Source organism: Ischnura elegans, chromosome 8 (assembly GCF_921293095.1).
Source record: "Ischnura elegans chromosome 8, ioIscEleg1.1, whole genome shotgun sequence".
Classification (NCBI taxonomy): Eukaryota; Metazoa; Arthropoda; class Insecta; order Odonata; family Coenagrionidae; genus Ischnura; species Ischnura elegans.
The window spans coordinates 113852586-113863534 of record NC_060253.1 but is presented as its reverse complement, the minus strand read 5'-3'; the positions used below and the strand labels follow the sequence as shown (position 1 = coordinate 113863534).

General features: G+C 38.5%; 1 protein-coding gene across 1 annotated transcript; it reads right to left on the bottom strand.

Moving 5' to 3' along the window:
• Nucleotides 1-8051: 8051 nt before the first annotated feature.
• On the bottom strand, nucleotides 8052-8399 carry LOC124164485 (protein FAM200A-like). The gene has a single exon (XM_046541815.1). The coding sequence runs from the start codon at nucleotides 8397-8399 to the stop codon at nucleotides 8052-8054; it is 348 nt and encodes a 115-aa protein (XP_046397771.1).
• Nucleotides 8400-10949: the final 2550 nt, after the last annotated feature.

The window sequence follows — 10949 nt, the reverse complement described above, 5'->3', positions numbered from 1 at the left end:
CCTTCCGTTTTCACACTTGAATTTTCTTTTGCCTTACGTGACGTCTAAGATTTCATCTGAGATCGATAGCTCCTTCTTGTCAAATTCTCTTCTCCTCATCACTTCAATTATCGCCTTCCCTTAATCCCCGTGGCGCCGACTCCATGGGGCCTGAGGGGGCCCGAGCCCACCCTCAAAAATCCGTTTTGGGCGTGAGGAAAAAAATGTGTCAGGCTTGTCGATTTTCCCCGGAGTGTCCAGATATCGAGATTCGAGTTATCAGGGTTCAAATGTTGATCATATGGCTCTTCTAAAATGCTTAAAAAACTTCAAACTGACTACTTATAAAATTTCCCGGGGCAAGATCTCCAGTGTGGGCCCCCAATATTTTTTGTAAGTCGGCATCCCTGCTTAATCCACTTTAATTAGTTATACAACTATCCTCTATGAGAAGGAGTTTTAAAGCTAACACCCATATCTAACCATTCCCTCTAACTTTTAAACCTATACTTCGCTAAAATTTTCAAAAGTCGAAATCTAGTTTGTGAAATAGGTGATATATACTTATGTGATCCTTAAACGGTGCGTTGGTAACCACTTGCTTGAGTGCTGTGCAGAATTTTTGGAGCATTTATTCTCTCTTACTTCGATTTATTGATCCATATTATCCCGTTGCTCTTTCTTCAGTATCCGATAATTCCAACCGCAATAAGGAATAAGACTTACCTTCGCACCAGTTTTATTTCTTCCCCGATATCCTCGTTTACACATTCGAAAACTACATTTTCATAGTCGACATTGGAGTGCAAATCTGTTCCGCTACGATATTTACCGGTTTAGTTTTTATTCTTGCCATATATATCCTCTCTTTTACTGCGGGAAGCTTTGCTCAAGGAGTCCGACACACTTTTTCAGCATTATATCAGGTCAGCCATCGTCTATGCATTGCGAATGCAACAAGTCTTTCATTTTTGTTACATTCGAGGTGGAACCAATATATGAACAATTCACAGTTTGTAACAAAACGAACGTAGTCAATTAACTTGTATGATGTTAGGCACGATGTGGTGGAAGTTCGTAATATTGTTGAAACTACACCCCCACTTTCACACCGCAGAAAAACAGTAGAAGAAGGACACGGGGTCAACTACCCAGGAGGAGAAGATCATCTGTGCGAGGACTCCATCCGGACAACCACAATCCGAAAGAAGACAGTGAATGAGTGCGGGGTACCCTCACCCATCCTAGAACCTTTCTTTCTTTCCTTCCCCGTCACCCTGCTTCAGTTCGAGACCCTAAAAACGACCCTTCACCCCCCCCCCCACAGCCTCACTTCTCGTCGCCCAAACCCCATTCTCCATCTTACTCCCCCCCCCCTCTCGCTGGATACGCCCATGAATCAAAGTCCTTCCATCGTCAAGGATGTATTGTGGCTGACTATTTGAAATGGATCACTTGTTTGGCGTATTTGAAAAATGAAAAAAGAAATACAATATTACAATAAATAAAAATAACGCTATTCACTATCTTTTACAATTCGCTAACGTCTTCGCGGCCTTTCGCGTAAAATTTTCAACATTCCTAGAACTTCGAGGTTCATTACGTTCTTGTTGACCTCTCGGTTTTCCCGTCAAATTGTAACATATTTCAGGTTATTTACGACTATCGCCATTTCCCCGCCTAGACTTCCATTGTTCCATCACTATCTATTTCTCTGTCTCTTTCAGTTCACTATTGGCCATCCAATATTCAGCTTCTCTGGAGTTCTCCGTTCCAATGTCTTAGGTGCATATGATGTATCCATGCTATTGACATGGCCGTAGCCAGAAAATATTTTCGGGGGGGATTTATGGAATAGTAGACAAACATAAAAATATAAAATTATTTTAATAAGATAAAAAATAGAGTATACTGTTATCTATATGTGTTTATTATAAACCCTTAAAGGAAAATATAAACATATTATTAAATAATTAAATTTAGCCTTCTAGATTTCTTTGCAGCAAACAAATTAATTAACTCCTGGGTGTCGATGTCAACTCTGCGGTATCAAAGCCAAACCATTTAGTCTTTCTTGGCCTCTAGAGTTTCTTAAATAAGTGTTGTGACGTTTTTAGTAAGTTTTGAGAAAGTCCTCTCAGGAATTTTTTATTTCGATAAAAGTAAAGGTAACTCGACAAGATATCTTTTGTGCTCCCCTCCCTTTTTTGTGTTTTCTGCGATGAAAACTCAAGGGGGCGGGTAAGATTGGTTTTCTCTCTTCCCCTAATGCACCAGTAGCGTATAAATCTGTATCCGCTACTGATGCATCTTGAACGATCATAGATTGCCACCACCCTCTAGTTTTGATCTTGGGTAAGCCCTTGGCATGAATTTAGTTAATATTACTACCATCTAATTGAAAATTATTAGCCCAAATCGATTGCCAATAAGAAGCTATTGTCAATTACTAAATCGGGCCTTAGGAATAGTGGTAAGGAGGTGGAAAAATGTGAAAATTTTAAGAAGTGATGCAACCCAGACTCGTTTAAAAGGAATGAGCCAAAAGGAAAGTCCTAGTATAAAAATCACAGAAAGGAATCAAAAGATACCATCCATATATTCAATAGGAAAGCAAACAAAATCCTAGGAGCATAGAAAAGAAAATACATTGCAGTTACAATGGCAGAGCAAGACTGCACCCAAGACAATTAAAGATACATTTAAAGAAAATTAAGACCCTTTTAAGAAGGCTTTTACACAGTAGGGGTGAAGAACAAGTATGAAATCAGTGAACCAGCCCACAAGTTTTGAAAACTTGGATAGAAAACTTAACTGAGCTCTTAAACTGCGAAGAAAGTATAGATAGGGAAGAAAATAAAAGGGAGAGGATATAAATGTTTAAGTTATGATGCATGGGCGTACCCAGGATCATAACTAGGGGGGGGGGCAAGCCATGGTCTAGCGGGGGAGGGGGGGCAAGCCAACTTGTGACATTTTAGCACGTAAAAGATGAATGTAACCAAAATTTTAAGAAAATTATAACAGTGCTTTATTAGTAATGCAATTCTAATTCCTTGATTAATAGATCCGAGATTAATCCTTCTAGATTATTTCCTTGAAAAATAGTTTTATTTTAGTTACATATCTAATACTATTACATATCATTCGTGGGTTTAAAGAAAATTTGACGAAAACTTTCGTTTCAATTCAGTACTGATTTTGCTTAAAGACTTCTGCGATTTTTGCTTCTGGGGGGGGGGGGGGCAACCCATGGATGATAGTTACCCAAGGTTCTTTGATAGTTACCCACGCTCTGAGCAGACAAAGATGAAATAAAATCCGTATTACAGATTTCTGTTTCAAAAGCGGCAAAGCTGTTGGTAAAGGTGCCATGATGCTTTTTTAATAAAAATTGTCGCAAGAGTATGGCCAAAAGACAGAACGGGAGGAATATAGAGGGATACTTTATCAAAAGAGGATAAGAAAAAGTCGGTTTAAAAGTCAATGAAGACAGAAAAAATGACCTGAATATTATCAGAAATGAACACGAAGACAATTCTATACCAGCGTTACATCATTAATTTAATCAAAACACCAATTTAAATATCCAGCGGAACGACCGTAGTGAATTAGACTGTAGAGAGCAGTTATAAATTATGTAAATTATGGAAAACCAGGACAGCACTCTGATAAACGAATATCTTTTATCCATATTTTTCCCCTGTTCTGGCGTTCGACGGCACTTCAAGTATACAATATTCCGCCTTCGAACTGCCATAGCCGGTGGAACAATTCGGCACATCATACGACCACGGCATCCCTCCGAAAGAGATTAATAGTAGGAATTTTTACTAAATAAAAATGATTTTTAGGTTCAATAGAACAAACGAATCATACTACAGCGGTAAATAACCTCAGTAGCTCGCTCAATCTTCAAATAAGAGTCTTAAACACGCAAGAGAAATTCAGGCTGAATCATATGCTCAGGGCTCTTAAGCTTGGGCTTTTCTACAGGTGGCGCCACCCCCAAACCAAAGCGGAGAACGCAGGAACTGGCTTCAAAAAAGGAACATGGATTCCAATGGGCTGGGATAGGGAGTTCTAGGGGGCTGGTACCACCTCTACCACCCGTGTACCGTCGCTAGCACGATTTGCTAGCGACGAACTCAGTTTTTCCATCGGCAAGGCGCGTTATAGATTCGAATGTGAATCGATATTTGCGCACGTCAATTTTTTCAGCTTTATTTAATAGACACATACATTTTGGCATAGATATACGTAAATGTTATCTCAGAATACTCCATGCGTAGGTATTAGGAGAGGGCTTTGGTTCTACAGCCCAATATCATGGTTACATGCTCTTTAACCCTGAGTTTTACCCTGAATATTTAACGTCATTTGACCCTTTACGTGCAAGTCCCATTAGATAAAATTGGATATTTGAAAGTAATTTCATCAATCTTTCTTAACCTTTGTTTTTTTTTTGGGCAGAGAGGATGTGTAACAGCGCAGTCATTTGTCAACAAATTTTTGAAGGATATTCATACCAAACTGCCACATTTTGATCGGCTGTTTTCTTGTGTATAACTAGTTTCCATGCATGACTTTCCGCTGGCTAATGCAGTTGGTGTCTTATGTGTATGTACTATGCATCAGGGTGTCTACGAATGTATTCGCATTTGTAAAAATTTGAATTGCCTCAGTTTGTTCAATCTCACAAGGGTTCCATTTTTAATCATGGAATATGTAATTCTGGATGTAAAATCCGCCTATGATAACTAATATATCGATATCTGCAATAAAAATACTTTTATTTCAGTAAACACCTTGTTTTTTCAATAAATTTGCATGATGAACCAATATTTAACTTAAGAGTATCTTCGTAGTTCATGTGCTACCATGAGAAATTTAAGTTAAAAATTACTTAATTTCACTGTGCACACCTTAGACTAACAATAAGCATTGCATTCATTTTTCTATTAAGTGCACAACTATCTACGACTAAGTGTAAATTATCTACGACAGCCAAAAGTAATCAATGGTTTATGTTCTTTTTTCAAATTCAGAGTTTGCCATCAGTAAAAATCAGTTAAAATGTAATGATATCCCCATTCTTCATTTAAAATATCTTCTTTGTGCATGTTTAGTGTGGTAGAAAAAGTTTTAAATAACTTAATTTTTTGTATTTCGCCATGTGGAAGAATTTACTTTCACATATTAATAAATATAACATAATTATTATATTTTATGTATATGATTATTCTATTGTAGGTATTAATTTCCAATTAATTTATTGATGCACCCATACGGATTTTTTAAAGCTGCTCGGACCATTTGATACTGAGGGAAATAAAAATTTAAAATTACTTATTTTAAAATTACTTTTGTAATTTACATCTTCTGGAAACAATTTTTGTTTCATTTTTTGAAGTGTAGACCTTGTTACATTCAATTCATTTTACTTTTACTGCGTAATTAGTTTACATGCAACTATGGGAAATAGAAACGTGAAATTTCGCAAAACGTGAAAATTTTTATTTTTCTGCTGCTGCAAATACCAATATGTTTAGCCTCCATTTCAATTTCATACTGGCATTTTTTTATTACCTTGGTATTTTCTATGAATAAAATAATACATCCCTGTTTAACTTGAAATACCTACGTACATCATGTATTGCTGTAAAAATATTAATTTTTGACAGCCTATTTTTTATTTTTGCCTTTTGGAGAAATTTATTTTAACATAAGAATTGGTTTTTCAACTCCAGTAAAATTAAATGATACGCTCGTTTACAACTTTTATTAACTGTTACATTCATTTTTACTGTGAGAAATGTGAATTGAAAATTATATAATTTACACAGTCTGGAAATATTTTCTTTTTTTGTTGAAGCGTAGATCTTTTTACATAAAATTTTACAGTATTTAACTATTAATTTCTACATAACTTACAAGTAACTGAGAGAAATGAAAAGTTGAACTTGCTTAATTTTATTTTTCTGGGTCTTCTGAAATCAATGTTGGTTCCATTTCAATGTAACATTGCCTTTGCATTTTCAATAGAATTAAATTATACATTCATGCTTATTTTTAAACATCTATTGCACCTTAATCATGTATTGCTGTAAAATATGTAATTTTGAAATCGCTTATTTTTATTGTGTGTGGTTGGCAATGCATTGGCATTTTATATTTATATTTTAATTGGCATTTTATATTTACTTTTTAGTGATCTCAAAGAGGAGTAAAATTTACAAAGCATGCCACAATGGTGCTATTCAAGAATTAATAAGATTTAATTACTGCAAGGTGGATACCAAAAGCTGTTCTCTATACAAAGACAGAAATTCAAAGACGCGGTAAGAACTTGAACACTGAAAATTGCGCTATTATTTATGAGACAGCAACCGATGTTTTCAGAGTACATATAATACTCGACAAGCCCTTATACAAGAGACCAGGGATTGCTGTCTTACTACAGCCAAACTTGGTAAACTTTCTCAAAATGAAAAGTAAGCGTTAGCCATCCTGTCGAGAAACCCATTACTCATCCTCCGAAAACATTGTCTTCGGTCGGCATCATTCCCCAAACGAGTGCAAAGAAAATTCATGTTGGGTAGTAAGGCCCCAGAATCAGTAGCCACCTCATTCTTTTATTGGTCTACCTTATTTTATCGCCACCTATTATTATGCAGAGCGCAGCGGAGCGGAGTGTAGCTTCCCCCAGTGGCGCAGCGAGGGGGGGGGGGGGTTTGTGGGATGAAACCCCCCCAGAGCTCAGAGAAATTTTAAAATTTAATCCATTTTACTTCATTCCGTTGATATCTCTAATGGAATAGTGTAAAGGCCTGTTTACACGGTACAATATCACGTACGGGTTAATGCCTAAATGTATGAACGCGAGAATGAACGCCAAAATGCAATCGTGTAACCACCCAACTTGTGCGAATGCATGCACAGAAAAAAGAACCTGTTCTAATTTGGTTCATGCATTCCTACATGTTCCGTTCCGGTCCACAAATATCACTCACGCAAACGTACATTAACTCGTAGGTACGTGTTAATGTATCGTGTAAACAGGCTTTAAGGATTAATAAATTATCCATCAGAAAGCCCTAAAACTCATCATTTTAAACCGTTTATCTTTAAAATTCCTCAATTTATTAATCTCGCACCTGCCGCTTATCATGGTGGGTATTCCATACCGCCACACACCCCGGTAAAGGCTCGGTTACACGGTACATTAACACGTACAAGTTAATGTATACGTTTGCGTGTATGATTTTGGTGGACCGGATCGGAACATGTACGAATGCATGAACCAAATTAGATCAGGTTCTATTTTCTGTGCATGCATTCGCACAAGTTGGGTGGTTACACGGTGCATTTTGGCGTTCATTCTCGCGTTCATACATTTAGGCATTAACCCGTACGTGTTAACCCGTACGTGTTAATGTACCGTGTAAACAAGCCTTAAGAGACCAGGAGAATTTCCAGTCCCAACCCAGTCCTATTATTTTGTTGCACGCTTCCTGTGCTTCCTCTGAAATTTGCCCGATTGGTTACAATGAATTATATATGACGTTCCGTGCAACAGTATTTTGTGTAAACATTGTTGGCATATAGAACCAGGGGTATAATTCAACAATATGCTGTTCATACGTCATACTCCTCGCAGATATCTATATCCATTCATGATTCATTCTATAGCCAGAAGATAGAACTTTTAACACAGTAGAACAGTGGTTCCCAACCTTTTCTTGTTTGAGGCATCCTTGGAAAGCCTTTCAAAAGTTCCCGGCACCCTTATAAGGAAATAGATATTTAAAATCTCCGTAGCTTTTTTTATTATTATTTATTTATTTGTTTCATTTCGAGAGTTTGCATGCAACAACACCTTATACCTAGTCCTAGATGATATGAGAATACTGTTTACACTGATTCTGCCTTAATAAAAAAATAGTATTACGATACAAATATGTAATTGTGACAAGTTTTACTGTAGTTGCAGTGTATTCAAGTAGTTACAGTGTTACACTATGATACAAGACAAACACACAAATAGACCACAGTGCACCATGCATGTATACTCAGTGTGAAACTTGTGATTGATGCTTGGAACACAAACTCTTGATATCAGTTCTTATTGTTGACAATGCCACCCGCATATCGTCCTCAAGTGAAAGAAGCCAATTTCTTTGTTTCGATTTTATTGTAGCCATGGCAGAAAATGCCTGCTCGCACAGATACGATGTGGAGAAGGGCAAAAGTAGAGAAATAGCTTTCTGACCCAAATTAGGGCATTCCCCCAATGTTGCATGCCAAAAAGCTGCCAGTGTCACGTCACTCTTCTCAAATTTGACTTTCAGTGTTGAATCAGCAGACATATCAAGAAATTCGTCACGTTCTATTGCCGTGAAGTCCAGCTCTTCAGCCATGTCAGCCAGTTCGAAGGGTGATACAATCCATTCTAGTTTTTCTGTAGACAGCAATGGAAAATACTTATCAACTGCTTCTCTCAGCTGTTCCAAGTGATTAATAATCAGATTTTTTACAGTTCCAAAGCCGTTATATCCTGCTTGTTGAAGAGAAGGGAAGTTTGACACATCGTATCTCTGAACAGCCGACTTCCATGATTTCAGCTTCCTCTGGAAACCTTTCATCTTATTAACTGCGATGTTACAATTCCCTCAAGTCTTCCTTGCATTGACAGATTTAGTTCATTCAGCTTCATGAAAATGTCTGCCAAATATGACAGCTTCAAACACCAAGTATGATTTTCAAGCAGCTTTATGAATATAGCATGTCTCTCCTCTCGGAAAAACGCTTTTAATTCTTCTTTGAGTTCAAGAACGTGGTTCAGTACACGACCTCTTGATAACCACCTTATGTCAGTATGCAAAATCAGTGAAATATGATTCGCACCCATTTCCTGACACATCTTTTGAAAAACTCTATTTTGCAGTGGCCTGGATTTGATTAAATTAACCATAGCCTGGTTTAAAACCTCAGTTAACTCTTCTCCACACGTCTTGGCTACTTAAGCCTCTCTGTGTAGGAAGCAGTGAGTTGTAGTTATAGATGGATTTTCTTTCAATGCCCTGGTGATGAAGCCTTTGTACTTCCCTATCATCGACGGTGCACCATCAGTACATATGCCACAACAGTAATTCCATGAAAGACCATGTTCAGTGAGGTACGAATTTACAGATGCAAAGATATCCTCTCCAGTAGTTGTAGTCTGTAACTCTTAGCAAAACATAAACTGTTCCACAATATCCTTGTCAATGAATTTGCAAAACCCAAGCAGTTGGCATTTTCCAGCTATGTCAGTACTCTCATCTACCTGAAATGCGAATTTTCTTTTCGATTTTATCTGCTTCACAACTTCTTCATTAATATCTGTTGACATTTCAGATATCCTACGGCTGATTGTGTTGTTGGAAAGAGGTACTTTCGAAATCTGTTCCTGAGCTTCTTTGCCAAGCATTGTTTCTACAATTATGTTGCATGCAGGACCAATGATTTCTTCACCAGTTGTATGAGGCTTCATTTTCTTTGCTATCAGCTCTGCTACTCCGAAGGAAGCTTCAAGAGCAGTGTCAGCTACTGTTACCTTCTTGACCATTTTAGTAGCCGCCTTACTTTTCCCTTCTAACATACGAGAAAAATATGCCATGTCCTTCTGTGGCACAAAAGGGTGTTTGCTATTGAGGTGCCGCTTGATCTTACTAGGTACCATGGCCTCATTGCTGAGTGTAGCTCCACAAACTAAACACACAGGACGCGGATTATCTTCATCATTGTTTGAAGTAAAACCATATGCTAAATAGGCACCAATATATGTCCCCTATGATGCGTGTTTCCCCTTTTCGCAATTTGATTCAGATGGAGCAGGAACACCTTCAGTGTTTGACTTCGAAGCAGTACCAATACTGGAAGCCACCATTTGGTCTGGAGATTCATCCGCCTGTACTTTTCGCATCCTCACTACGAACTTATCCATCCTTCTTTTTCGACGCTGTCAGATAAGATGTATTCTGAAAAAAAGGAAAAAATCACGGAGGCTTTAATTAGTTTCTGATAGTTAAGTAGAGAGCGACAAACACAGTTTTAGCTTATCACAAGAATTGCACTTGATCACAAATTTACGTGCACTCGTGCACGTGCTGCTTAATACAATACCTTCTGCCTCCTTTGAGTCACCAATCAGTACTGAGGCATGCTGGCGAGTGGCGACTGGCGATCCGCTGTGCGCCCTGTCCTGTACGTGTGTTATACGCGTCAATCCACAACCCTCACTGAGGAACGGGTGGGGTGAGGTGGGGTGGAGAAGGACTCTCCGCTATCTCGGTAGTCCCCTCCCTCCCTCCCTCTCTCCCGCCAAGAGAGAATGACGTTAGTGCAATTTTTTCCCCGAAATTTTGGCGGCACCCTCAAAAGATCTCACGGCCCCCCTTAGTGCCGCGGCACACCGGTTGGGAACCACTGCAGTAGAAGATGCTCCAAATTTTGAGGCCTGTTATATTGGTGGAAATTTCAGTGTGCTCGAAGAAGCGGCGAGCTGTGTTGCCGTCATTACCAGTGGCGCAGCGAGGGTGGGGGGTTTGGGGAATGAAACCCCCCCAGAGCTGAGAAATGTTTAAAAGTTTAATCCTTTTTACTTAATTGGATTAATATTACTTACAGAATAGTGTAAATATTATTAAATATCCCTCCGAAAGCCGTAAAACTCACCATTTTGAACCCTTTATCTTGAAAATTTTCTAAAGGAGTGCCCCCGCACCTCCCCGCTTCCCCTGGCGGGTATTCCACACCCCCAGACCCCCTAGCATTAGTTGTGCTTAAACCCCCCCCCAGCCTTAATTCCTAGCTCCGCCCCTGGTCATTACTACCGCCGTACACCTGCTTTGGTCGGTTTAAACTAAGATCTCTTTTAAGTCCATCCCCTTCTTAGGCTCCTCCACCAATTCTTTAGATTTTGTGTT

What these genes read in the sequence shown, in the direction of transcription:
- LOC124164485 (XM_046541815.1), bottom strand. Translation starts at nt 8,399, where the DNA reads ATGGCTGAAGAGCTGGACTTCACGGCAATAGAACGTGACGAATTTCTT.